The following is a 27,018-nucleotide window of genomic DNA, read 5'->3' on the forward strand; positions in this document are numbered from 1 at the left end:
TTTTTATGATATATATTACATGACTATCTTCAGTTCAGGTTACTCCACCACACCTTTACAAGGGTTTCTGATGTGAAGAGTACATGTCAATGATATCGGCACGTTTCTACTCTCAGCTGTATCACGGCCATTCAAGATTTCTGCAAAAGTTGAATGCCTCATCCATATTACCTGAGGCTTCCCGTATGGCAATCCTTCACAAGTTTAGGGGTGCTCCACATCTTCTTCTATCCTTCTCTGAAGCTAAAGTAGCATGTCAGTCCTGAACTATCGAGGGGATATTGCTCTGAAGGAATTAGTTTTATTGGGGTTGGGTTGTTTGGTTGGAGGAGACCAGACAGAGAGGTCATCGATCTCATCGGATTAGGCAAGGACGGGGAAGGCAGTCGGCCGTGCACTTTAAAAGGAATCATTCCGCCATTTGCCTGGAGCGATGTAGGTAAATCACGAAAAACCTAAATCAGGATGGGCGAACGCGGAATGAACCGTCGTCTTCCTGAATGCGAGTCCAGTGTGCTAGCCACTGCGGCACCTCACCAGCTCTTTCGGTAAGGAATTAGTGATAGCAGTAATTCTACGCATGCGAACAAGGGAGCTGGTCCTCGTTTTCTCATTTTAATTTACTATCGTAAGTTTTCTTCTAATTTCATCAGTCTAAGTACAGCCTACTATTTGAGAGCGTGATCGGCATTACACAGACACTGTAAATGAACTGGCCTTAGTTCTTCCACATCCGGGTACAGAGACCCCTTGTCCTTTATGCAGATAAAGCATTAGTTTACTTTGAATTTTTCACTGAGATACACAAGAAGCGACGTGATTGCAGTGTATTGTGAAAGTCGTCCACGTTTTTAACCAACATAGGCGTGTTACTCACATTTGTACAAATGATTTGATCTCTCCATAAGTTTACACATGGCGGCGTGACTCATTTTCGGAACTTTGGTGACGGCTACAGAGAAACAAAGCCTCAAGATACGACGAAAAGGGCTGCACTAACGTCTCTTCAAAGTAAGCAAATGCATTATAGACAATGCATGAAGGACACAGTTTCCGCGCTATTGGCTGCTAAATAATTAAGTCCATTTCTTTTACCATCTGCTCGTAAAGCCATACTTAACTATAAATCATGCAGTGCAACATGGTGTTTCTTCATACTTCGGGACATATTACGAAGAAAAATTTCTTGGGGACGTTGTTATCTGGTGAAATTATTTATCGTATTGTGGGAGGGATCGAAAGGCTAAAATTTTAAAGTATACGCGAATCTTAATCCAGAACTCCAGCAAAGTTCATGACAGTAGTAGACTCCTCACCCCAGTCGCAATGTCTCCAATAGTTTCCTAGCCACCAAAGATCCATAACGAAAGCTGACCCCTCAAGTCTATCTTCAAAGGGGCCTACGCACATAGCTGAAATCCGGAGAAGTGTGTATTAGTTAATTACGATCCGAAATGGGACACAACGAATCGTGTGCGTAGGTTTCTACTTATTTCATTTCACTTATGCAAGAGTAGCATGTACAGTAGATTGATATATTTGTCTGCTCTTTCATGATACAATCGACATCATTCAAGAACGACCACCACCTGATATATTTCATTCGGTGCTGTTACGCTTATAGTTTTTTCACCTGACGTTCTACATAAATGTGCAAACAGTGGTGTACAAATGTGATCCCGCCTCTCTCCAATTACATGTGACATCTTCAAGCAAGCATTGAGTCAATTGGCTTAAAATGGTTCAAATGGCTCTAGGCACTATGGGACTTAACATTTGAGGTCATCAGTCCCCTTCACTTAGAACTGCTTAAACCTAATTAACCTAAGGTCATCACACTCATCTATGCCCGAGGCATTATTATAACCTGCGACCGCCGACGCAGCGCTGTTCCGGACTAAGGCGACTAGAACCGCTCGCCCACAGAGGCCGGCTCAACTGCGTTCAGCTCCGCGCGGTTCCATCAACGCTGTTGGCTGCGATATGTGGATGACACTTCCTCTATTTACTTGCACAAGCAGAGCTGCCCCAACATATTAACAGCTTTCCTAAGAAGTCCAGTTCGCTCTTGAACGAAAAGTAAGTGTGCAATTCCATTCCTGTTCGCAAAATCCTGGAGAACTTCTAGTGGAAATGTGGGACAAAATGCCTACAGGAAACCTACCCGCCACCATCCAGCCCAGAGGTTTTCAGTGTATCTCACGCTGACCTCTCGAACCCAATGCATCAGTGATGAACACTGTACCAAAAGAGAATTGAGAAAAGGTAATTAACATTTTCCGAAGCCACGGATACAACAAAACAACAAGAAGAAGTACTAAACTTCTCGTTGATTCGTTGCTGGTTACTAACTGCCAGCGATCCCTTGTCTCTCTCTGTGTATCTCTCTTCTAACACCCACCAATGCACTTGTGTAAAGTACAAAATATGTATTGTCGGCAGTCTAATAACACGGTTATTGTTATAATAAAGCACCTGCTCATCAGCAAATTAGTCTTTTTCGTGAGCACGACCACTGTAACAACGATGAAACGTCGATTTGTTTTACTATTTTAGCTGTTTAAGTATTTTATAAGATGTCACAAAGCTACACCAAGAAAGATTTTAATTATATGAAACATATTAGCTCCGACGAGGAGAAGCGTTAATTCTAGTGAGGTTTGATTGAGGATAAATAAGCACGAGAGTCACCGAGGTTCGTGCCCGCACCGGGTAGCTGAGTGGTCAGCGCGACGGACCGTAAATCTTAAGAGCCCGGGTTCTACAGTGGATTGAGCAGCATTATAGTGAAATCACATTGATGTCTCAGTGACCCAGTTTGCCTGTTTTAAATCCTATGGAATCCATCTCGGTCGGTATCTGGCGCTATTACCTCGTCAGCAAATCAGCGGCTCGTTATTTATGCGAATTACATGTCATGTGCGTAGACATCTAATGTCACATACTTACACGAATCTATCAACAAACTGTCGGATACCTGATACGCTGAATCAGTGACGTATTTAATTACCAAGACTGACTATAAAGCTACTAAGCAGGTGGTCATCATATTTTGGGTCATCGGAATAGCGTCCGCCCCAAGCAGCTGAGTGCTCAGCGTCACAGAAAGTTAATTCTAAGGGCCGGGGATCGATTCCAGGCTGGGTCGGAGGTTTTCTCCGCCCAGTGGCGTCAAATTGAAAGACTTGCACCTGGCGATCGGTCTACCCGACGGGAGGCCCTCCTCACACGCCATTATTATTATTATTATTATTATTATTATTATTAATACCGTGGCTCGTGGACTTAAGTTGACTTGGGTTAATGAGTGTGTGTTTCTAGAGACACCTTTGCAGTCACATGAACACTGAAATACCCTGAGCGTACGACAGCAGGTGGTGATAACTTTATCTTGTGCGTTAATGAATTGGAAAATTGTGCTGACGTCATCTGTATAGAGTCATGTTCATCAGCTGCCTTGAACAACGTTTCCGACAACCAATGAGTGCAAAAAATATCCTATACTTGCCAGATACCAAGAGACCCGTCCATTTCGAGACAGTCATCAAAGAGAGATAAATCAACGACAATAATGCTTTCATAGGAACAATGATTGCGAGAGAGAGAAAGATGATCAAAAAAGCTAAATGGTTATTTGTGTTTGGTCGAAATGACAGAGATTCATAATCAAACTATTTTACATAAATAGCAATATCTATTACAGATTTGGTAAATTCAGAAAAACTATGCTGAAAGTGGAGAGACGGTATACGTCACACCGTGGATAAGTGAGTTCCATGTAGATTAATAAAAGACGGTGAACAACAACACGGATTCCGTGGTGCGGTTAGTACAATGATTTGAAAACAGTGTCTACTATACTCTTGCTATAAGAGACATTGTAGTAATGCTGACAGAAGGAAAGTTGATAGCAACTCATTCCTCTGTGAAACGTGTCAGGCACGAACTCTACAATAATTTGGACAGTCAAGAAATTCTAAGAATTTCAGGTTGTATGTGAAGTCAATAAATGGGATTAAAACGTTCCTTTAATCTCTCGTGGATCGGTCTGACGTTGAAACTAAACACACGTGACAGAAAGTATATGTCTCAGAATCCACCTTTAAAAAAATATACACGCAAGACGATAGTATAATACTAATATTCGACCACCTCATAGACTCTGAATCTAGCAATACCGATATCAGCACCCAGTAGTGAAAGACAATAAAACAACTGAAAGCGAACAAGGCACATGATTGTGATGGATTTATGGTTATATCTTTCACAGAACACGAGACAGAACTGGCAAATTTCGTAGTTCATAATCATCGACATACGCTTGCGCAACTAACAGCTACTCTGATAAATGACGTGTAACTATGGACTCCCGTTGGGTAGACCTTTCACCGGGTGCAAGTCTTTCGATTTGACGCCACTTCGGCGACATGCGCGTAACTGGGGATGAAATGATGATTATTAGGACAGCACATCACCCAGTCCCTGAGCGGAGAAAATCTCCGACCCAACCAGGAATCGAACACGGGCCCTTGGGTTTGACATTCTGTCGCGCTGAGCACTCAGCTACTGGGTGCGGACGCTACTCTGATGACCCAAAATATGATGACCACTTGCTTAATAGCTTTATGGTCAGTCGTGGTAACTAAATACGTCACTGATTCAGCGTATCAGGTATCCGACAGTTTGTTGATAGATTCGTGTAGGTATTTGACATTAGATGTCTACGCAAATGCCATATAATTCGCGTAAATAACGAGCCACTGATTTGCTGACGAGGTAATGGCACCAGATACCGACCGAGATGGATTCCATAGGATTTAAATCAGGCAAACTGGGTCACTGAGACATCAACGTGATTTCAGTATAACGCTGCTCAATCCACTGTAGCACTTTTTCGCTCCGAGACACGACGATTATGCTGCTGAAAGATGACGTAGCCGTCGTAGAAGACACCAGATGCTCCGCAGCTGTCAGCGTGTCTTTGATTACTCCTACACAGGTCCCACGCAAGTGTTGCAGAATGTCTCACGTAGCATGATACTGCTCCAACCAGCCTCCGTCTGTAGCGCGTTGCACGTTTCGAGCAGCCGTTCACATCGATGATGGTGTTCGTTGAGACAACCATCGACCTAGAGCAGCAAAAATGTTATTCAGCCTAAGAGTCGTCAGGTTTCCGCTGATCGACGGTCAAATGCCGATGGTCCCGTGCCTACTGCAATCGTAGCTGACGACGTCCTGGGGTCAACATATGAACACATAGGAGTGGCTTGCTCCACAGCTCCTTGTTCACCAATGTACGATGAATGATGTGCTCCGATTCACTTCTGCGTGCACCAGTATTGTGCTCTTTAGGTAGAGATACCAAAGATCAGCATTCATCCTGCTTTTCAGAGCAGATATGCTCCCGAACCCCTTGTTCAGTGAAGAGTCGTGGACGTCCAAACATTTTTTGCATAGTGGTAGTTTCACTGTCCTTCTACCTCTTTCCGTAGATGCTTACGATGGTAGCAGTTGAACATTCGACCACCTTTGCCGTTCTAGAGATACTCACAAGGCTGCGTAATAACAATTTCCCTTCGTCAAAATCGTTTATCTCAATGAATTTCCCCATTTGCAACCTCTCTAGTGTGACCCCTGTCCTTCTCTGCTCATCTTACATAGTTTTGTTACCGCGTCACGTGCTCCAGTAGCCACTACGATGTATCCAAGATCATACTACTTTGGCTGATCGGTGTATGTGTGACTGAAAAGGTACACGTCACTCTTGTCAGCTGAAACTGTAGTAGGAGGGCTGCACAGAGTAATAGGCAGTGATGTGCATGTGGTTCAGGATCGTAAAACTCAATCTAAGCCCCGAAAATATCATGTTCTTAACTAAAGGCAGCACGCTTCACTTTGCGGCAAATATTCCATGGAAACGATAGTAACGTACGGGTGACGTAGATCAGTAGGCTCACTATTTTTCAACATAAGATTTATCAGACAGGTTCATCAGCACTATAAAACTGTAAAAGTTGTTCGTTGAAATGTCAACGTTCAAATTAGCCTTTATTCCACGGGTTCTGAATCTTAAACGTGTTATACAGATGTCTGACACTTCGCATCAAGTATAGACGTATCTACTAGGTGTGATAATAAAGGATCTGTTACAGTGTCAGTTACCGTAGCCTATTAATTTTAAGTCTTATGTAACAAACTCAATTTTCATGTGTATGATGCAATTTTTCTCAGAACTACAAATACGTATACTTGTTTGTCATTTATCTTTCATGAGGGGTAGAGCGGTTAAGTGGTGGCCGAAGGGATCTTCATCCTTGTTCGAAAATCAACCAAATACCACGTAATTCATTGTGCATTAACTACTATCAACATTTTTCTATTTTTACAACAGTATCACAAAATTGAATTGAGGTTATTTTCCTTTAGTAAAACAGTACCGTAACGAAAATGAAACCAACATTACTTTGTTTCTTCTTACGGCAATACTACAACAAATGTTCGATCCGAATTTACGGCGAATCCAATTTCATCGCTCTAGTTCACACATACACAGGAGTCTTGGAAGTTCTGGCTACATCGAAAATTCTCTGCGTAAGTTTGTCCATTGTTTATTTACTTGATGAGTACAAATAAATTCCTTCGTATGGCCCCAAAAGTAAAAATTCACTGGACGTAAATGACGACTGAGTGCTGGCCGTCAAAGTGGACCATAGCGTCCTATCCATCGCCCTGGAAATCGTCTATTCAAAAATCTTCATAATCTTTGATCATAGTATGGGAATCCATGTTATGATACACAGATAACGTAATATTTTGTAACAAAGGTGATAACAATGTAAGATCTAGAAAGTTCGTTAGATGTGACAAGTCATTCGTGCAGGTAAAGACGGGGCGCAGTAATGTAATCATCGACTATATCACCCCATACATGTTGGGAAAGGCGGTTCTGGAAATGTGATGTTACTATTTGAGGCTAATAGTATGTGAGCATGTTATGGAAATTAGTCATTCCAGTGAGAGTGAAACATGCTTCATCTATGATGAGTATTATGCTTACAAAATCCTGCAGTGCACTTTCCAACAAAACCACTGTGAGAATCCTCGTTGCGGATGGAAATTAGTCTCTTCTAACGGTTGCGTGCATTGAAAGTGGTAAAGCCACAGACAATTCTCTTTCAAAGTGCGATGAACCCGTGTCCGGGGCACCCACTTGGCGGGTGATGACGCTGCGTGGGATTTTCGTGATGCTGCCCAGAATTTTTTTCTCAGCTTCCAAAGTATGTTTTTCGTGAAATGGGCCTCTGTCTTCTGCGCAGGGCAGTAACCAGTCAGTATCTCACAATGTACGCGAATTAAATACGAAGTCATAAGTTGTATTCCATGGTGATTTTATTTCATAACAAAATGAAAGCATATCAGAATAGACAATATATTTCGCATACAGAATTGAATGTAAAAAGATAAAGATAGCTACTGTACTTAGTTACGAATGAACTGAAAATAATCGAGTAAAACCAGATAATTACGTTGAGATAATCCTTTGGTCGACAGAAACTAATATCGATCGTGCGAAGTGTGGGAAGCGTCCTCGATAAATTCGTACAGCTGTCCCCACTTTCTGCTTCGTGATAAATTAACTGAAAAACGCTTAGTTGAGCGACAGGATATCTCCTGTACATCCTAACGTTATCTGAGTTGCTGAAACGTCAGCACAGGTCACTCGAAAATTGTCGACGGTCAGGGAACTACAATGGCTCCAGTTCACAGGCCTTAGTTGCATATGTGTTGGGGCTGCAGCTCATGCTCTAATGGCTAGAGTTGCTGCTTCTGGATCACGGGGTCCTGCGTTCGATTCCCGGACAAGTTGGGGATTTCCTCTGTCCAGAGACTAGGTATTTGTGTTGTCCTCATCATTTCACCACCATCCTCATCATTAATAGTGACAGTGGCTAAATTGGACTCTGTAAAAAATGGGACTTTGTAAGGACGCTGATGACCGCGCAGTTGAGCGTCCCACAAACCAAACACCACCATCGTCTGTGTTGGCGATTCATACTCAGGATGTCAACAAGCGCAGTGGTGTGTAACACGAATCGATTGCTTACATGAGAGCACCTGTGTTGGGGAAGGTGGTGAGACATGCATCCCGTAGCGTCTTGATCTTATTTAATGAATTTTCCCAGTCCTCTGTGCAGAATGCTGACACAGGTCTAATACGGGCCAAAATCCTGTCTCTACTTGTCCATAACATTGTCCCGAAATAACTGTATTTTTTCTGGAAAAGCTGTAGGAAATGGACAAAGGTTTTACTAGACTTTTAAGACAATTTCTTGTGTGCTACTAACACGATTTTTTGTTCCTTTGTACCACATAGACGGTTAGATGGTTAGGCACCATCCCTGGAAAGAGAGCAGCGGATTTTACGTTTGTAATCGAATCACATAAGTCGCGCTCGGACAGAAGGTGACATCAGCTACTGTTCCATATTATCCCTACAGAGCGATAGCAAATAATACAGTATTGGGGCTCCCACTGGGACAGGATGTCGCCAACACGTCGTTCAGTACGCTTTGGAGCCTGCTAGGGCCGCATGGTATGTAGGTGCGCCTAATCGAATCAGTCGCTAACCTCCTCTAGCTAAATGTTTATAGTCAGATTTCTGAGAGTCTGTCTGGTTCGATGGAATTCTTGGCTCGCCCTTCCACGCTGTTGTAATTGACTACTATTATGGTAGCTTCTTTTGAAGTTATTTTCTGATAGCCATTCACGCAACGACCTAAAATTATGTATGACAAGTGTGAGAGCAGCATTTTGCAGCTAGGCATGAATATGCCTGTAGAATTTCCAGGACATTAAATGAGCCTTTGCTCATGTTCCGACACAACATCATTTGTCCAGTGAGCTATCAATGAGCATTGTACAGCATTGATTTTTCATTAGTTTATCCGTACGATAGGTATACTGACTATATCGTACTCTCGTTTATTTAAAAATATTCAGATTTTCTGATGTATCTAGAGTTTCAGACTGTTCAATTCTTTCTACAATGGACCGCTTGTACATCACAAGGTCCACACCGGGACAACTGTACTCACTTGTTTTGGATTGGGTCAAAATTGTCATAAATTTCATTGAAGCTTCACGAGTTCTTTTAATTCCTGTGTTACTTATGAACTTCCAGTCTAAAGATCCGTCTGCCTACAGACCATTGTGTTCAATTTCTAAACTGGACATAGTTTCAACCACGAGCTTTAATCAGTATTCCGGCATTCTGCCTTCAGCAGACACGATGGTCAATGTCAAAAAAAAGCTTCAGTAAGCACAAGTTTCTACAAAACTGCCTATTTTTACATGCTATATCAACTCCGTCTCAATACGCAGCAGAAGGTCCAGTTTTACCGTTCCATCACCGTGTCATCCTCAGCCGATAACTGGATATAAGTATGGAGGGGCGAGCAGTCATACCACCGCTCTCCTGGTCTTATCAGTTATCGAGACCGGAGCAGCTGTTTTTCTACAAAATAACTTCTCAGCTGGGCTTGCCAACAGCGCTCGACGGACAGTCGGTCACCCATCCAAGTGCTAACCAACCCCGAGATCGCTTATTTTCAGTGATCTGACGCGAACCTGATTGACCACTGCGACAAGACCATTGGCCACATGGATTATAGCTTGGCGAGGTGAAAAGTGGAATGTACACTCCAATACATCTTGCTGCCTGTCAGATTATGTTTAACGTTATTGCTGTATACCTTATACATTAATAAGTACGAAAAACTGCACTGACGGATTCCTGACTGGAAACAGAGAAGAAAGTCCCCACGAACATGTGTTTTCAATTGGATGTGTTCATTCAACAACAACAAGAAATCGTCGAGGAACACAGTAGGGATTTGCATCGCATCCACGTGACAACAAATGTTCAGTGTGGCCTGCATGGGATTGCCGGTGATATGGATAGTTGCAGTTGTCACGCTGGATACACATAATCGTACTTTAGCTTACACCATGTTGGTGGCTATTCGTCTGGAGTTTGTACTAGAATTCGTTTCAAAATAATGTGGATGCAGTCCACCACCTTCCTGCATGTTCGTTTGTCTGAAATTATTCATTAACACGCAAACTCCAAAAAGACTTGAAGTGTTGTGCGATGTGTTCGGCATCTGCGAGCGTACTTGTCTTGGTATAGCCATGCTGCCTCTCGATCGTTTCCATCTGCTTGGCCGTACTCCACCTCGGCTTGTTCACGAAGTGAATACCGGACCATTCTGCAGCATGCAGTACGGTGTGTCAGTGACATAGCCGATAACACAAATTGAACACACGGCACGTGGTCAGAAGAACTGTTGTAGTTAGGCGCCATCTACTGTGGCAACTATGGATTTCTCCACAAATGTTCAGAGAACCTTTCTTACTCGATTCGCAGCTTGTTGGTTTTATTAGTGTTCACCCTGTAATTCAGGTTAGTGAGCAAAAGTGCTAGCCATTCAGACAGTCATGCATGCTCAATCCATACGACAGATGACAAAGGTCGATTATATATTCTCCGAGTAGACCATAGAATTGCTTGGAGTAGCAGCAATCATAGATTCTATCCTTGTATTCATTTACACATAGTTTTGTTTCCGTGCACAATGTAAGCACATCGTACTCTTGCATATGAGTATAATACGTGGTACCGGTGACAATTGTGTTGTGTACCGGAAAATATCGCCGTCGTAAGGAATTTCGGAATGACTTCGACAGAAGTTGCACCTTATTTAACTAATGGCAGCTCTTTATGAAGGGGGATAACTGTAACATAACGCCTATGAGAAAGAGAGTGAACGGTATAATTATGTGGTGAACCGTTTGAGCTTGTCTCATTTATTACTAGGAAGTGATATGAAATGAAATGAAAACGGTAAATCAATATTAGGGCAAAAAATGAATGAGTTCCACTTCTACGTACGTTTTCTTGGAATTTATGTTGGATCTGTAAAGAAAATTGCATCAATGAAGCTAGTGAAACCACTTCTAGAATATTGTTCTCTTCTGTGGAGAAGCCCCAGAAAAAGACGTTGAAAGAACTCAAAAGCACGTGTTCATTGTGAATGTGCTACAATTAGTCTGTCAACAACGTATATTTGCTGTAGGGATCGTGAGTAAAAGATACGAGGGATTATATCGCTTACACACGTATTACGGAGTCACTCATTCCTCGTTCAATAAACAAACAGAGTAGGTAATGAAGTTATCAACAACGGTACGATGCAACCTCCACCATGAACTAAAAACTGACGAGTCAAATATTTATGTATATCTGTCGACACAGAGGTAAAAGTAGCAAATTTCCACCTTATGTACCCTCAGACCATCAACAAATTCTGCAATGTTTTCGTCCTTATAGTTATACTACTACAATCTGGTACCCGCTTTGCTCTTACATATCTAGTTTCGTTATGATGAGTGATGGTGAGTAAATTAGCTATTGCATTGCAATAACATCAGCTCCTCTCATCCTGCTATTGTAAGCATATCTCATGGTGTGGGTGAAGGGAGGCGGGGCAGTGAGGTAGCAGCGGTCCGTTATCATCGTGTTATTGAAGCAGCTACACATTACATAATGTGTGCATTATGCAAGAAACTTAACAACATTTTAGCATAGATTAAGTTCAGTGATTTAAAGAAGATGTTCCGTTCCAAACCTCATTCTAGTGGGGATCGATTTCTTCTCCTTTACTTTACAATCTAGCCTAAGTTCTTTCTGATGTTTCAATCTATCTCCATACATATTTTCATCGAGAAGAATTAAGCGGGTTAATTGTGAAAACATGACATAGAACGATAAGTTCCCATTTAGTAATATTACTATGGAAACATGGTTTAAACACGGCAGGCACCGTATAAGCATTGTGCTCTTTATGTCGAATCATTCTGCGTAGAACATATAAATAAAAGAAGTTTTACCAAAATCATTAAGTTCAAATTCCACAGCTAAAATGGAATTTTCAAAACGTACATATTTATCCCTAATTGGCGCAATATTCTTCAAAGCAGTAAATATCTTGTACTGAACACTTTATAAAGTAGTCTGTCTTCTCTCACTGGGTTCACGCTAACTATGCACAAAACTTCATAGAAATGGGCTGGGCTGTTTAGTCGTCAAATCGTAACAGACAGAGTTGCTTTTGCGTTATAATAGTCGTATGGATATTGATGTTTGTTCGTACCTCCATCTCGTGCTGCTCGACGCAGAGAGAACCACCCCCAGTTGCCGAAGTGAAAGACATATCAGAGATGAACGACTGCGGGACGACTCGTAGGCATACCTTAAGTAACTAACGCAAGGCGACTTTATCTCTTCAGACAACTGCAAGGTTCCAGGGAGTAGATAGCTACAAGTTTGACATGTTCTTTTAGGTGACTGAATGATAAGATAACAATGCGACTGGATGATAAGCTAACAATGCATAGGGTGTATGATTTACTGACGGATGATTACGACCGTAGCAACTGTGTCTGTACGGAGTACAGGTAGTGAGCGACAGTAGAGTAAGGTCTTCAAACAATATTGCTTCTTTTCCAGAGGTCTTCACACAGAACATTTGGCACAGTCTCTATAGAGACATATTCCAGTTATTTTAATACAGTTTAAACAAAGCATTGTGAAACAAAATCACATTGCAATTCAAAGAAAATGGTTTTAAATAGCACGACCATTAAGTGTGGAAATTTAACAATGCTGTTAAAATTACCTCAGCACTTTTGTAATAAAGAACAAAGCAAGGTACTTCACTCATATCTTTAAAATACTTGTTCAACGGCACCATTCATAGATGGCAGGTTTTAAATGTAATAGCAAGTTTTAATGAGCTCCTCTGTAGCAAGAGTACCTAGTTAAGACACTAAAGAAACTCGGCTCTGAACAGATATTATGTTTGCTTTACTAGCTACGAAATCAACCATCCCCAATGGGCTCATTAACTACGGCATCAAGAGACGAATGTTACACATACGCTATACAATTCAGTCCGTGAAAAACATAACCACTCAATGGGTGTCAAAACACGAAACGTGTGTCAAGAATAATTACTAGTTAAACTGAACATGGAAGTAAACTATACTTGAAAATCCGAAGACATAAATACCATCAATTCATGTAACTTCAATGCCTAGTTTACTCGTTTTTTACATTAATAGACCTCTAGAGAGTAAACAGGTTATGAACTGATTTCATGCAAGAAAGCCAGTTTGTGTTCAAATGAAATACTTGTAACATCGGAAAACGCAGATAGGGACCGTAAAATTGAAACAGCCCTCCTACAGAAGAGAAAGCACTAGGCCACATTAACAAATGAAGGGCCACATGATTCAACACAATCCTGCTGCACAGCTGAGAGTGCTGTAAATCACCAGCGAGTATATCTCCGCAACCTGCCTCCCAGTTTCAAGCCCTGCCTGGCAGAAATCTTCAATGCAAGCGTCGCAACGCTCTGTGGCACGAAACTGCTCGATGACATCACTCCTCACGATGCACCACACCCCGACAAGCATCTGGTACGAGTCCTCCGCTGCGGTGCGAGGCGCCTGTGTTGTTCTTTCACAGCAGGCAGCGTAGCAAACAAAAGCTGTTGGGGAAAACCCGGCTATCATCACTCCTCTGTCCCCTGTTGTGCAGCATTGAATTTACAGTATTCCTCTTCAAGCGTCTCTTACAGAGCAGCGTCGAATACCAACGTTCCTTGTTCAGCAACACGATTTTTGTCTCATCAGGTATTGATAGGAGCCAATGCGTGGCTCAGCCTCCCCATCCTAATATGATGCCTGGGGGAGGTCATCAGTATAGACGCGTTTTACGTCTGAGTTCTTCCATCTTTAGTTAGTTTTAAATGAACTCCTTGTATCTTTCCCTCGGCCGTGCTTTACGCCCTAAAAGTGATAGCTGTAATGACCTTGAAAATTTAATAATAACCAACAATATTCGGAATTGGTTTCCCTTGCTCCTTTTAACCAGCCTTACTTTGGTCATTAGAACTTTGATCCAAAGTAAATCTGTGAATCCAACGAGGCAGATTGTCTCGTCTGATAATAATGTGGAGCCTCTCTCCAGAGTGGAAGTCGAAGGTCACTGAGTGCCCTAGACCAGTTGTTTTAATCTTTCAGCCTCAGTGATCTCCGGAAACGTATAATTCATATTCCCCTTACATAAACATGACGGAATGGTCTTGTCGGTCTCATGGACCGCCCATTTCATAGCAAAGACATATGTTCTGTGGAACATGATCAGTAGAGATTTTAATTTATGATTGACTCACTCTGCAAACGAGGGTTGTGGGTAGTAGGGAATTGTAGTGACGTGCATTTCACATTGCCAATCCAAAATTTGTGGAACTCCCTAGAAGTAAAATGTAGGGGCGTTATCACACACCGGCGTCATTGGTGGACTAAAACAGGAAATAGTTTTACCAGTGGTTATTCCCCTGTTAGGAGGAATACGGAGAACATGTCGAAAGGCGTCTATCACCACCAAGGTGTCGATTCTTGGTCAGAGGAAACTTTCCACTGTCCACCTTTGAACGAAAACTTCCCAGAGAGACTACTGAATGATCACTTTCCGAAAAATTCTTAGGCTCTCCAACGAAACCTTCGTGAGCTTCCCTCTGCCTGCTCTCACAATTTTTTTAACAGTGTCACAGACGTCTCTGCTCTATCGTTCCCAGCTGGTGTGCCAGCACTTCACTTTACTCAGTAACATCTATAGCCTTCGAGAACTTTAATCGTATCTAGTCATTCCTTAGGTCTTCTGTATCCCACTTCTTTGGGTACTGATTCCTCATGACTGAACTCTTGAACTTCAAACTACTTTTCATCGCTACTACATTGGCACCTAAGTGTATGCTCCCAGGTACGCCCTACAATCCAGCATTTGTCTACGGAATCTCTGTCTGACCATGATGTCATCTAGCTCAAATCTTTCCGTGCCACCTGGCCTTCCTGAAGAATTTCCTGTCCTCTGGTTCTTGAACAGAATATTCGCTACTACTAGCATAAATTTATAACAGAATTCAAACAGTCTCTCTCATCTCTCGTTCCTTGCCCCAAGTCCTTATTCTCCTCTGTAACCATTTCTTCTGCTCCTTCCACTACAACTAAATTCCAGTCCCCCATAACTATTAGATTTTGATCGCCATTTGTGTACTGTACTATCCTTTCAATACCTTCATATACTTCCTCTGTAATTACCTTCAGCTGGCAAAGTTGGCATGTATACCTGAGCTATCGTTGCTTCCAGAGTTCCTACCAGATGGACAAGGCAGACTCGATTGTTATTGCAGGAACATAAATAGTACTACACGTACGAAATGATTACACTTTCAACTTGGAAGGAGCAATATGTACTGCGCTCAGTTTCACAAATCGTACTTGTTAGTATGGCATTGGAACACTCTGGATAATGAACTGAAGGAGTTCGGACGTAGCGACATGGAGTAGTATAGGTCACGAACATAGTACTGTGATACTCCATCCCATTTTGCTTCGTCCTGAGCTCTCAGTTCCCGCAGATTGTTTGGTGGACGACGAGACCTGATGGCACCCCACACATTCTCGATCTGGGAGAGCCAAGACAATGCAACTGACCGTGGCAGAGTATCCACAGTAGCAAGGCATGATGGGAAGGTTGTAGCTGTACGTGGACGAGTGTTGTCCTGTTGAAATTGGGCATGGGATAGAACGTTTACAAACACCACGGCCACCAGCGCCAAGACCTTTCGCACGTGCCGTGGATCTGAGATAGAAGCCGTTAGGACCAGGGAAAGGACACCAGAACACCGTCTGGTGGGGCGTTTGCTGGTACACAACTAACCGCTCTATGAGCTGCTCTTCGCTGCACCTCCAGACGCGGAACGTTTGGTCGTCGCCTTCAGAGCGGGAGCGGCGCTCGTTAATAAAGACCACCCACTGCTGCCATTGTGCACCGCCCGTGTCCGAAGTTGCCGACACCTGAAGGGGTGGGAGTGACGCTGTTGGGGCGTGAGCGGCAAGTGTCCTAACGGCCACCGTTCGGAGAATCCTGCGTCATGCAACCGCTTGATAGTGTTAATACCACTTACGGAATGTCGCATAGACGGCAAGACAGCTCCCTCCACGGACTTTCCGTTGGATCTTTCGGCTTCTGGTGGGCCATCCGCCGTATTTTCCCCCTTGTGAGGCGTGTCAGACTTCCACATCCTCCATGACGTCCACGCATGCTCTCATTTTTTGATTAGTGCCAGCAACGGGGTATAATGGTATACTTACGACCTATGTCGCGCACATTACAACGATAAGACCTCCCAGCCTCCCGCGACCCCAATATGCGGCCACCAAACCTTGGTATTATATGCAAAAATAACACGCTGTATAAGGTTTTCTGGGTGTAGTGTACGTTTAGGTGATTATGTGATTCCACTCGCTGTCGTACTGGCTGACACAGGCGTTTGTTTACTATCTCCACAAATCTCTTCCAAACTCGGTTCACGCGCATTTGGAGAAAGGCTGGAATTTTGTCCCCCCACCGAGGAACCTGCCTGCTATTGATTTTATTAGTGCTGTGGGTCAGGCCATCGCTCGCTTTACTGAAGGTAGAATTGTTGTTTGTTATGGTCTTCAGTCCTGAGGCTGGTTTGATGCAGCTCTCCATGGTACTCTATCCTGTGCAAGTTTCTTCATCTCCCAGTACCTACTGCAACCTACATCCTTCTGAACCTTCTTAGTGTATTCATCTCTTGCTCTCCCTCTGCGATTTTCACCCTCCACGCTGCCCTCCAGTACCAAATTGGTGATCCCTTGATGCCTCAGAACATGTACTACCAACCGATCCCTTCCTCTAGTCAAGTTGTGCCACAACCCCTCTTCTCCCCAATTCCGTTCAATACCTCCTCATTAGTTACGTGATTTCCCATCTAATCTTCAGCATTCTTCTGTAGCACCACATTTCGAAAGCTTCTATTCTCTTCTTGTCTATACTATTTATCGTCCATTCTTCACTTCCAAGATGAAATTAGACAGGGAATATCTGATAATTTTGGTCGAGCAGTGCCACAATGGAATAATATTTTTTCTGGTGAAAGGAAGACCGTTTGGGTATTGAGAGTACATGAGCATCTTATAGTTCTTCCTGCTAATTAAGGAAGTGTCACATTTCTTCTCTTTCGGGAATATCATTTGGTAAAAATGATCTTTCTATTTGAGGATTATGTGTATCGTAAACGACGAAGTCATCCTACAGACCGGGTAAAGCGAAACATCATCTCACTTACAAAAATAAATCACTTACAAAAAGCCACTCCTTACCTGAGGAGACCATTGAAAACCTTTATATAGGGCGACACCCAGGTAGCATGGTTTACCCAAGATCCATAAACATGGAACTCTCATACATTCGATCGTCAACAGTTTGGGCACTCCTGCTTATTATTTGGCCAAATATCGTGCTTCTGTTCTTATCCCTCATATGAGGAAATGTGAACACCATACATCCAGCTCTACTGATATTTAAAGCCTGACGTTTATATAAATTGGAACCAGTGATCTCTAAGACGATTTTGATGTTATTACACTTTTTACTCAGTTACCTTTGGAGGAGTCGTTGCTAACAGATCAGCTTTTGAATGATGAAATTACTGAGTTGTAGCACCATTTATTGACCTGACATATATTTTATTTAATGATAAATTTATTGAACAAACTGACGCTGTGGCTAAGGTGAGTACTATCTCTTCTGCTGTCACCAAACATTTATGTAAGATTTAGAAGATAACGCACACAGGTTGTCTGAGATGACTGGATGATATTTTTATCATTTAGCCAAATGGAATGGAAGCTCTTTATCTTTTTTCAGATTATTTAACAGTCTTCATCTACGCATCATACTTTCAATGTTAATTGAAAAATACGGCACTTATTTTCGTGGCGTGCGAGCACGTTTTCATAGCGACAATTCACTTTCGTTAGTAGAATCTCTGGTCGAAATAGCTTCTCGAGCGATTTGTCGTCTGCAGAGGGCACGTCTGTGAGCCAGCCCTCCACGCTTTTGCGGCCAGAAGGCGCTCTCAATGTGACGGATGTCTGAGCAATAGATTTGACAGCAAGTGCAGTAAACACCTTAACGTCGTGGCCGACAATATCCTTATCCTGCTGCTTAAAGTTGCGTTTTCTGTCTCTGCAGGTTCAGTGGGATTGAGTGTTGGCTGGGGTCGTGAAGATTGGTCGCGTGTTAGTTTGTGTGTTTGTCTGACTGTTGGAGTGGATGATGTAGTGAGAGGAAAGTTTTAACTAGCCACCACAAATAATTTAAAAATATCACTTTTTTGATAAAAATGAAAAAGATAATTTTCTAAAGAGGTAAATATTGGACAAAATTATTTATCCCAATGTAAACAAACCACCTATGACATAGATAGTAAGCGTATGATCTGTGGAACATGGTAATTAACGAGCCACCTCGTCAAACAAGTTTGGTCAGATCCTCGCACATGCCTAGGTGCAATCCAGTCTGGTGGCGTGGGCGTGAGCCCGCTACTGGCAGTGGCATCCAGCTGCCCCCTACTGCGACCTCCACTTTTCTACTGCGCTCTTCGTCCGCCGCTGGTCCTCCGTGGGCAGCGCCCTGCGGTCTGGGATCGCCTCAATAGCTGTCGCCTGCATGCTGACCGGTGACCAGCGCGCCTCACATATTGCACTGTGATTGGTCTCTCCCTGTGCTGTGCATCTTGTAAACGTTTGCCTGCCCTCACGGTTCACATAACTGCTGCGTGTAGTGACCGGGCAACCGTCTCTTCACTGTTTTGTGTCTGTTCACTGACGCACAAAGCGAAGGATACTAATGTATTTGCCGTCCGCGGATAGGAAAATTTCAGGGTGTGAGTTACAGCGTTTTTATTCAAACTTAAGTCTTTCTTCAAAATTTACAAAACAATATTCGTGAGGTAGGAGTGATCTTCCAAGCCTACCAATAAGTAAATCAGAAATTCTTCCAAATATAAACTGTGTGTAGTAAGCACACAACTTCACCAAACCCATCCCCGGGCCTCTCGTGAAGAGCGGCGTGGAGTCCACGTTGGGTGGCACGGGATACATGCGGACGTGCATTGTCCTGTTGGAACAGCAAGTTACCTTGCCGGTCTAGGAATGGTAGAACGATGGGTTCGATGACGGTTTGGATGGACCGTGCACTATTCAGTGTCCCCTCGACGATCAACAGAAGTGTACGGCCAGAGTAGGAGATCGCTCCCCACACCATGATGCCGGGTGTTGGCCCTGTGTGCCTCGGTCATATGCAGTCCTGATTGTGGCGCTCACCTGCACGGCGCCAAACACGCATACGACCATCATTGGCACCAAGGCAGAAGCGACTCTCATCGCTGAAGACGGCACGTCTCCATTCGTCCCTCCATTCACGCCTGTCGCGACACCATTGGAGGCGGGCTGCACGATGTTGGGGCGTGAGCGGAAGACGGCCTAACGGTTTGCGGGACCTTAGCCCAGCTTCATGGAGACGGTTGCGAATGGTCCTCGCCGATACCCCAGGAGCAACAGTGTCCCTAATTTGCTGGGAAGTGGCGGTGCGGTCCCCTACGGCACTGCGTAGGCTCCTACTGTCTTGGCGTGCATCCGTGCGTCGCTGCGGTCCGGTCCCAGGTCGACGGGCACGTGCACCTTCCGCCGACCACTGGCGACAACATCGATGTACTGTGGAGATTTCACGCCCCACGTGTTGAGCAATTCGGCGGTACGTCCACCCGGCCTCCCGCATGCCCACTATACGCCCTCGCTCAAAGTCCGTCAACTGCACATACGGTTCATGTCCACGCTGTCGCAGCATGCTACCATTGTTAAAGACTGCTATGGAGCTCCGTATGCCACGGCAAACTGGCTGACACTGACGGCGGCGGTGCACAAATGCTGCGCAGCTAGCGCCACTCGACGGCCAGCACCGCGGTTCCTGGTGTGTCCGCTGTGCCGTGCGTGTGATCATTGCTTGTACAGCTCTCTCGCAGTGTCCGGAGCAAGTATGGTGGGTCTGACACACCGGTGTCAATGTGTTCATTTTTCCATTTCCAGGAGTGTACGTCACCTCCTAGTATTGCACACTCCCCAGGATGGTGCCTCGTTATTTCTCAGGACAGGACTGTTGAACGCATATTGCCTCGATACTCGCAGTAAAATACTCTCCCCAGCATGGTGCGTCTTCAGGCCTCAGTATAAGACTCTTCAGATTAGTGGGTCATGAGTTCTTATTAGAAAGCTCTTGCATGGTGCCTTGTGAGTTCTCTATACACCGCGCTCACTACCATGGCTCCAGAATGCTGCCTGATGAGATCAGTACAAAACTCTCGCCAGCCTGGTGCCACATAGGCTCCCAGTACATGACTGTTTCCAGCTCTCGATACAAGACTTGGAGCAATATGATACCTCGTGAACTCTCAGTAAAAAACTACACCAATAACAGTATTTCGTGAACTGTCAGTACAGGACCACAGTGCTCCTCGAGCTCCCACTACAACACTCCTTCCGGAACGGCCCCTTATGAGCTCTCAGACGAAGCTCTCGTCAACATGTGGCCTCTGGACCTCTCGGTACAAGACGCCTAGTTCCATGGTACATTGATCATAAATGTATGTACTAAAGCTACAAGATCGTATGTATTTATGATGAAAGTTGTATGGCCGAAAGTCATGGGAAGGCGCTGTAGCCCTGGAGCTGAAACTGTTGGTTTGAATTTGTCTCTATTCAGTTCTGGTGCAAATAGGTTCCTGGCACACTCGATTCGGCGGCAACGAGATGCACTGCAGACCGATGCATCGTATGACTCTACAGACGAGACCAGATATCCGTTCATCAAGCACGGTGTATGAGTGGGTGAACGTTGTTGACCTGGAACCCATGAGTTTCTATGTAACTTCCGATACGCTGAACCATATGTTTCTTACTCCAATAAGTATCCCACGTTGACGGTTTGGATCCATAAACACTAAACAACTGTCTGTAACAAACTGGTCACAGATTGTGTCTAAACTCTCTCCCTAACCGCAACACTTATCATACACTGTAAATCATGAAATGGGACAAATTTTTAAATGATTTTTGGCCGCTCAGTTTATATTAGGAACAGTAACATAAGAGCGCAGTGATGATTTCAAACTACAAGATCATAAAAAAGTCTAGAAGTATGGTCCTACAGAAGAATGACTAAGATCAGATGGATAAGTCGATTAATAAATGAAGAACCATTAAGTTCAAGAAGGGAGAAAGAAATTTAAATTAGTGACTTGACTATAAGAAAGGATAAAAAAAACATTATGAGCCATCGAGGAATTGTGTATTTGGTTAAGGAAAGAAGTGCCTCTACTTAAAATTGTAGAGGTAATACAAGGCTTCAGTGCTGTATGCAGGTTAAAATGGATGCCGTTTGTTGTAGCTGCACAGAGATATAGCGACCTGCGTAGAACGGGCTAGCACGGAGAGTTGCTTCAGACCTGTTGTCTAACAGAAAACCCGAAGTTCACCAACGTCACAGGCTCAGATCCTGCAATCATTTGCTTAAACAGGGCAATTTTTTTGTGTGCTCCCTCTGTGTGTCTCTGCTTGCGTGTGTGTGTGTGCGTGTGCGTGTGTGTGTGTGTGTGTGTGTGTGTGTGTGTGTGTGTGTGTGTGTGTATAAGAGAGAGAGAGAGAGAGAGAGAGAGAGAGAGAGAAGAGAGATATTCCGTCATTCAGTTGTACCTGGTAAGGGCTGCACGGTATTTTTGTTTCAACTAACTTCAGCGGACTTGCCATCAAGGTGATGGCGGTGATAACGCAGTTCTTCACCACGGGCACAGTCACCATGGCCAACCTGCAGAGAATGGAGCTTAGCCCCACGTGACTGCGACAGATCGCAGCCTGCATCGAGTGGACCGCAGCTGGCGTTTTCATGTCTGCCCTGCCATACGTGGCCCTCATGGTACGTGGAGCGACCTCCAGAAAGTATGAGTCATTATTGTCGCAGCGAGGTAAGAAGCGTTGGGAAGAGAACATATGAGAAGACATGAGAGGAGTCACGTCCGTCTATAACAAGCTAATCACAGATTGCGTTTAAACGCATGCCGTAACAGATCCCTAGCTGCAACATTCGAGTTTCATACATGGTACGCTAGCAAATAAAACAACAGTTTACGTGCTTTATATTAAGAGCAGTAGCCTAGGGCTACGTACCACAACTCGAACAGGACAAGTACACCTCATGCGCAGTCTTAACCTCCAAAATTTGTTAGATTACACACTGATACCTAGCACCCGCGTTAGACAATGTGTGGTAGAAAGGGTAGAAACAAGGGTGACTGAAGATCATTGCTGTTGTTAACCTTCTCTTTATTTTAACGGAACAGATTATAATAGATTTATTCAACAGTTGTCTTGACTACTAAGAAACAGAATAGTTTATAATCATAAACATTACGAGACTGATTAATAACGCCGGCCGGAGTGGCCGTGTGCTTCTAGGCTCTACAGTCTGGAGCAGAGCGACCGCTACGGTCGCAGCTTCGAATCCTGCCTCGGTCGTGGTTGTCTGTGATGTCCTTAGGTTAGTTAGGTTTAAGTAGTCCTAAGTTCTAGGGGACTGATAACCACAGCAGTTGAGTCCCATAGTGCCGAGAGCGTTTTTTTTATTTTTTTTTATTTTTTTTGCTCAGAGCCATTTCAACTGATTAATAACAAATATTCTTGTAGTTTTTGTGTTCTTCAGTCCTGAGACTGGTTTGATGCAGCTCTCCATGCTACTCTATCCTGTGCAAGCCTCTTCATCTCCCAGCACCCACTGCAACCTACACCCTTCTGAATCTGCGTAGTGTAGTCATCCCTTGGTCTCCCTGTACGATTTTTACCCTCCACGCTGCCCTCCAATACTAAATTGGTGATACCTTGATGCCTCAGAACATGTCCTGCCAACCGATCCCTTTTTCTGGTCAAGTTGTGCCACAAACTTCCCTTCTCCCCAATCCTATTGAATACTTCCTCTTTAGTTATGTGATCCACCCATCTAATCTTCAGCATTCTTCTGTAGCATCACATTTCGAAAGCTTCTATTCTCTTCTTGTCCAAACTATTTATCGTCCATGTTTCACTTCCATACATGGCTACACTCCATACAATTACTTTCAGAAACGACTTCCTGATACATAATTCTATATTCGATGATAACAAATTTCTCTTCTTCAGAAAAGCTTTCCCTGCCATTGCCAGTCTACATTTTATATCCTCTCTACTTCGACTATCATCAGTTATTTTGCTCCCCAAATAGCAAAACTCCTTTACTCTTTAAGTGTCTCATTTCCTAATATAATTCCCCCAGCATCACCCAACTTAATTCGACTACATTCCATTATCCCCGTTTTGCTTTTGTTGATGTTCATCTTATATCCTCCTTTCAAGACACTATCCATTCCGTTCAACTGCTTTTCCAAGTCCTTTGCTGTCTCTGACAGAATTACAATGTCATCGGCGAACATCAAAGTTTTTATTTCTTCTCCATGGACTTTAATACCTACTCCGAACTTTTCTTTTATTTCCTTCACTGCTTGCTCAATATACAGATTGAATAACATCTGGGAGAGTCTACAACCCTGTCTCACTCCCTTCCCAACCACTGCTTCCCTTTCATGCCCCTCGACTCTTATAACTGCCATCTGGTTTCTGTACTATTGCAAATAGCCATTCGCTCCCTATATTTTACCCGTACCACCTTCAGAATTTGGAAGAGAGTATTCCAGTCAACATTGCCAAAAGCTTTCTCTAAGTCTACAAATGCTAGAAACTTAGGTTTGCCCTTCCTTAATCTAGCTTCTAAGATAAGTCGTGGGGTCAGTATTGCCTCACGTGTTCCAACATTTCTACGGAATCCAAACTGATCTTCCCCGAGGTCGGCTTCTACCAGTTTTTCCATTCGTCTGTAAAGAATTCGCGTTACTATTTTGCAGCTGTAACTTATTAAGCTGAGAGTTCGGTAATTTTCACATCTGTCAACACCTGCTTTCTTTGGGATTGGAATTATTATATTCTTCTTGAAGTCTGAGGGTTTTTTACCTGTCAGATACATCTTGCTCATCAGATGGTAGAGTTTTGTCAGGACTGGCTCTCCCAAGGCTGTCAGTAGTTCCAATGGAATGTTGTCTACTCCGGGGGCCTTGTTTCGACTCAGGTCTTTCAGTGCTGTGTCAGACTCTTCACTCAGTATCGTGTCTCCCATTTCATCTTCATCTACATCCTCTTCCATTTCCATAATATTGTCCTCAAGTACATCGCCCTTGTATAGACCCTCTATATACTCCTTCCACCTTTCTGCTTTCCCTTCTTTACTTAGAACTGGGTTTCCATCTGAGCTCTTGATGTTCGTACAAGTGGTTCCCTTATCTCCAAAGGTCTCTTTAATCTTCCTGTAGGCAGTATCTCTCTTACCCCTAGTGAGATAAGCCTCTACATCCTTACATTTTTCCTCTAGCCATCCCTGCTTAGCCAATTTGCACTTCTCATTTTTGAGACGTCTGTATTCCTTTTTGCCTGCTTCATTTACTGCATTTTTTTTATTTACTCCTTCCATCAATTAAATTCAATATTTCTTCTGTTACCCAAGGATTTCTACTAGACCTCGTCTTTTTACCTACTTGATCCTCTGCTGCCCTCACTACTGCATCGCTCAAAGCTACCCATTCTTCTTCTACCGTATTACTTTCCCCAATTCCTGTCAATTGCTCCCTTATGCTCTTCCTGAAACTCTCTACAACCTCTGGTTCTTTCTGTTTATCGAGGTCCGATCTCCTCAAATTTCCACCTTTTTGCTATTCCTTCAGTTTTAATCTACAAGTCATAACCAATAGATTGTGGTCAGAGTCCACATCTGCCACTGGATCCTAAATCTCTGTCTTACCATTATATAATCTATCTGAAACCTGTCAGTATCTCCAGGCTTCTTCCATGTATACAGCCTTCTTTTATGATTCTTGAATCAAGTGTTACCTATGATTAAGTTGTGCTCTGTGCAAAATCTACCAGGCGGCTTCCTCTTTCATTTCTTTGCCCCAGTCCATATTCACCTACTACGTTTCTTTCTCTCCCTTTTCCTACTACCGAATTCCAGTAACCCATGACTATTAAATTTTCATCTCCCTTCACTATCTGAATAATTTCTTTTATTTGATCATACATTTCTTCCATTTCTTCGTCATCTGCAGAGCTAGTTGGCATATAAACTTATACTACTGTAGTAGGTGTGGGCTTAGTATCTATCTTGGCCACAATAATGCGTTCACTATGATGTTTGTAGTAGCTTCCCCCCTTTCCTATTTTCCTATTCATTATTAAACCTACTCCTGCATTACCCCTCTTTGATTTTGTGTTTGTAACCCAGTAGTCACCTGACCAAAAGTCTTGTTCCTCCTGCCACCGAACTTCACTAATTCCCACTATATCTAACTTTAACTTATCCATTTCCCTTTTTAAATTTTCTAACTTACCTAACCGATTAAGGGATCTGACATTCCACGCCCCGATCCATAGAATGCCAGTTTTCTTTCTCCTGATAACGACATCCTCTTCAGTAGTCCCCGCCCGGAGACCCGAATGGGGGACTATTTTACCTCCGGAATATTTTACCCAAGAGGACGCCATCATCATTTAATCATACAGTAAAGCTGCATGCCCTCGGGAAAAATAACGGCCGTAGTTTTCCCTTGCTTTCAGCCGTTCGCAGTACCAGCACAACAAGGCCGTTTTGGTTATTGTTACAAGGCCAGATCAGTCAATCATCCAGACTGTTGCCCCTGCAACTACTGAAAAGGCTGCTGCCCCTCTTCAGGAACCACACGTTTGTCTGGCCTCCTCTTAACAGATACCCCTCCGTTGTGGTTGAACCTACGGTACGGCTATCTGTATCGCTGAGGCACGCAAGCCTCCCCACCAACGGGAAGGTCTATGGTTCATGGGGGGGAATAACAAATATATTAAGCACAATAATAATATCAGTATCAGTACAACAAAAGACGTAACAGATCTTTCTCAATAGATACTTCAAGATTTAAAATCCACAATAGAAGTATACTTCACAAATAAGCACAAATTTTTTTGACTCATCTCTCTTCTGACTGGTTTGATGCAAAGCGCCATGATTATCTCTCCTGAACCAAGCTCTTCATCTCACAGGAGCACTTGCAAATTACGTCCACAGTTATCTGCTGGATGTAATTCAATCTCTCTTTTCCTCTACAGTTTTTTTCCCCTCCACAGCTCCCTCTACTACAATGGAAGTCGGTCCCTGATGTCTTAACAAATGTACTATCTTCCTGTCCCTTCTTCTTGACGATGTTTTCCACATATTCCTTACCTCTCCGAATCCGCGCATAACCTTCCCATTCCTTACCTTGTCGGTCCAGCCAATGTGCAACACTCACCTGTTACACCAAATCTCAAATTTCTCAATTTTCTTATTTTCCTGTTTTCCCATAATCCATGTTTCACTACGATACGATGCTGTGCTCCAAATATATATTCTTAGAAATTCCTTCCTCAAATTGAAGCCTATGTTTGAGATCAATAAGCTTCTCTTGGCCAGAAATACCCTTTCTTCTAGGTGCTAGTCTGCTTTTGATGTCTTCCGAGTTCTGCCGGTCATCGGTTATGTTGCCTCGGTAGCAGAGTTCCATAACTTCAGATACTTCGCGATCATCATTTGTGATGTTAAGTTTCTCGCTGTGGTTATTTCCGGTACTTCTCACTACTTTTGCCTGTCGTCGATTTCCTCTCAGTTCATATTCCTCACTTATTAGACCGTCCATTCCATTCAGCATATCAGGTAACGCTTCTTCACTTTCACTGAGGATAGCAATGCCATCACCGAATCGTACCATTGATACCCTTTCACCTTGAATTTGAATTCCACTCCTGAAATTTTCTTTTCTTTTACAGAAGCTGCCCTGAGAACCATGCAGAACTAGCACTCCTGAAAGAAAGGATACTGCGCAG

The 27,018-nt window shown here is 43.4% G+C and overlaps 1 protein-coding gene across 1 annotated transcript in view; it reads right to left on the minus strand.

Annotated features, from left to right (window-relative positions):
• Positions 1–18,669, minus strand: part of LOC126355316 (solute carrier family 22 member 7-like) — a 167,632-nt gene extending 148,963 nt beyond the window's left edge. The window contains exon 1 of the mRNA XM_050005609.1: positions 18,592–18,669. Within this exon, the coding sequence (XP_049861566.1) occupies positions 18,592–18,669 (78 nt within the window). The remainder of the gene's footprint in view (positions 1–18,591) is intronic.
• Positions 18,670–27,018: the final 8,349 nt, after the last annotated feature.

This window comes from Schistocerca gregaria, chromosome 3 (genome assembly GCF_023897955.1).
Source record: "Schistocerca gregaria isolate iqSchGreg1 chromosome 3, iqSchGreg1.2, whole genome shotgun sequence".
In the NCBI taxonomy this organism is placed as follows: domain Eukaryota; kingdom Metazoa; phylum Arthropoda; class Insecta; order Orthoptera; family Acrididae; genus Schistocerca; species Schistocerca gregaria.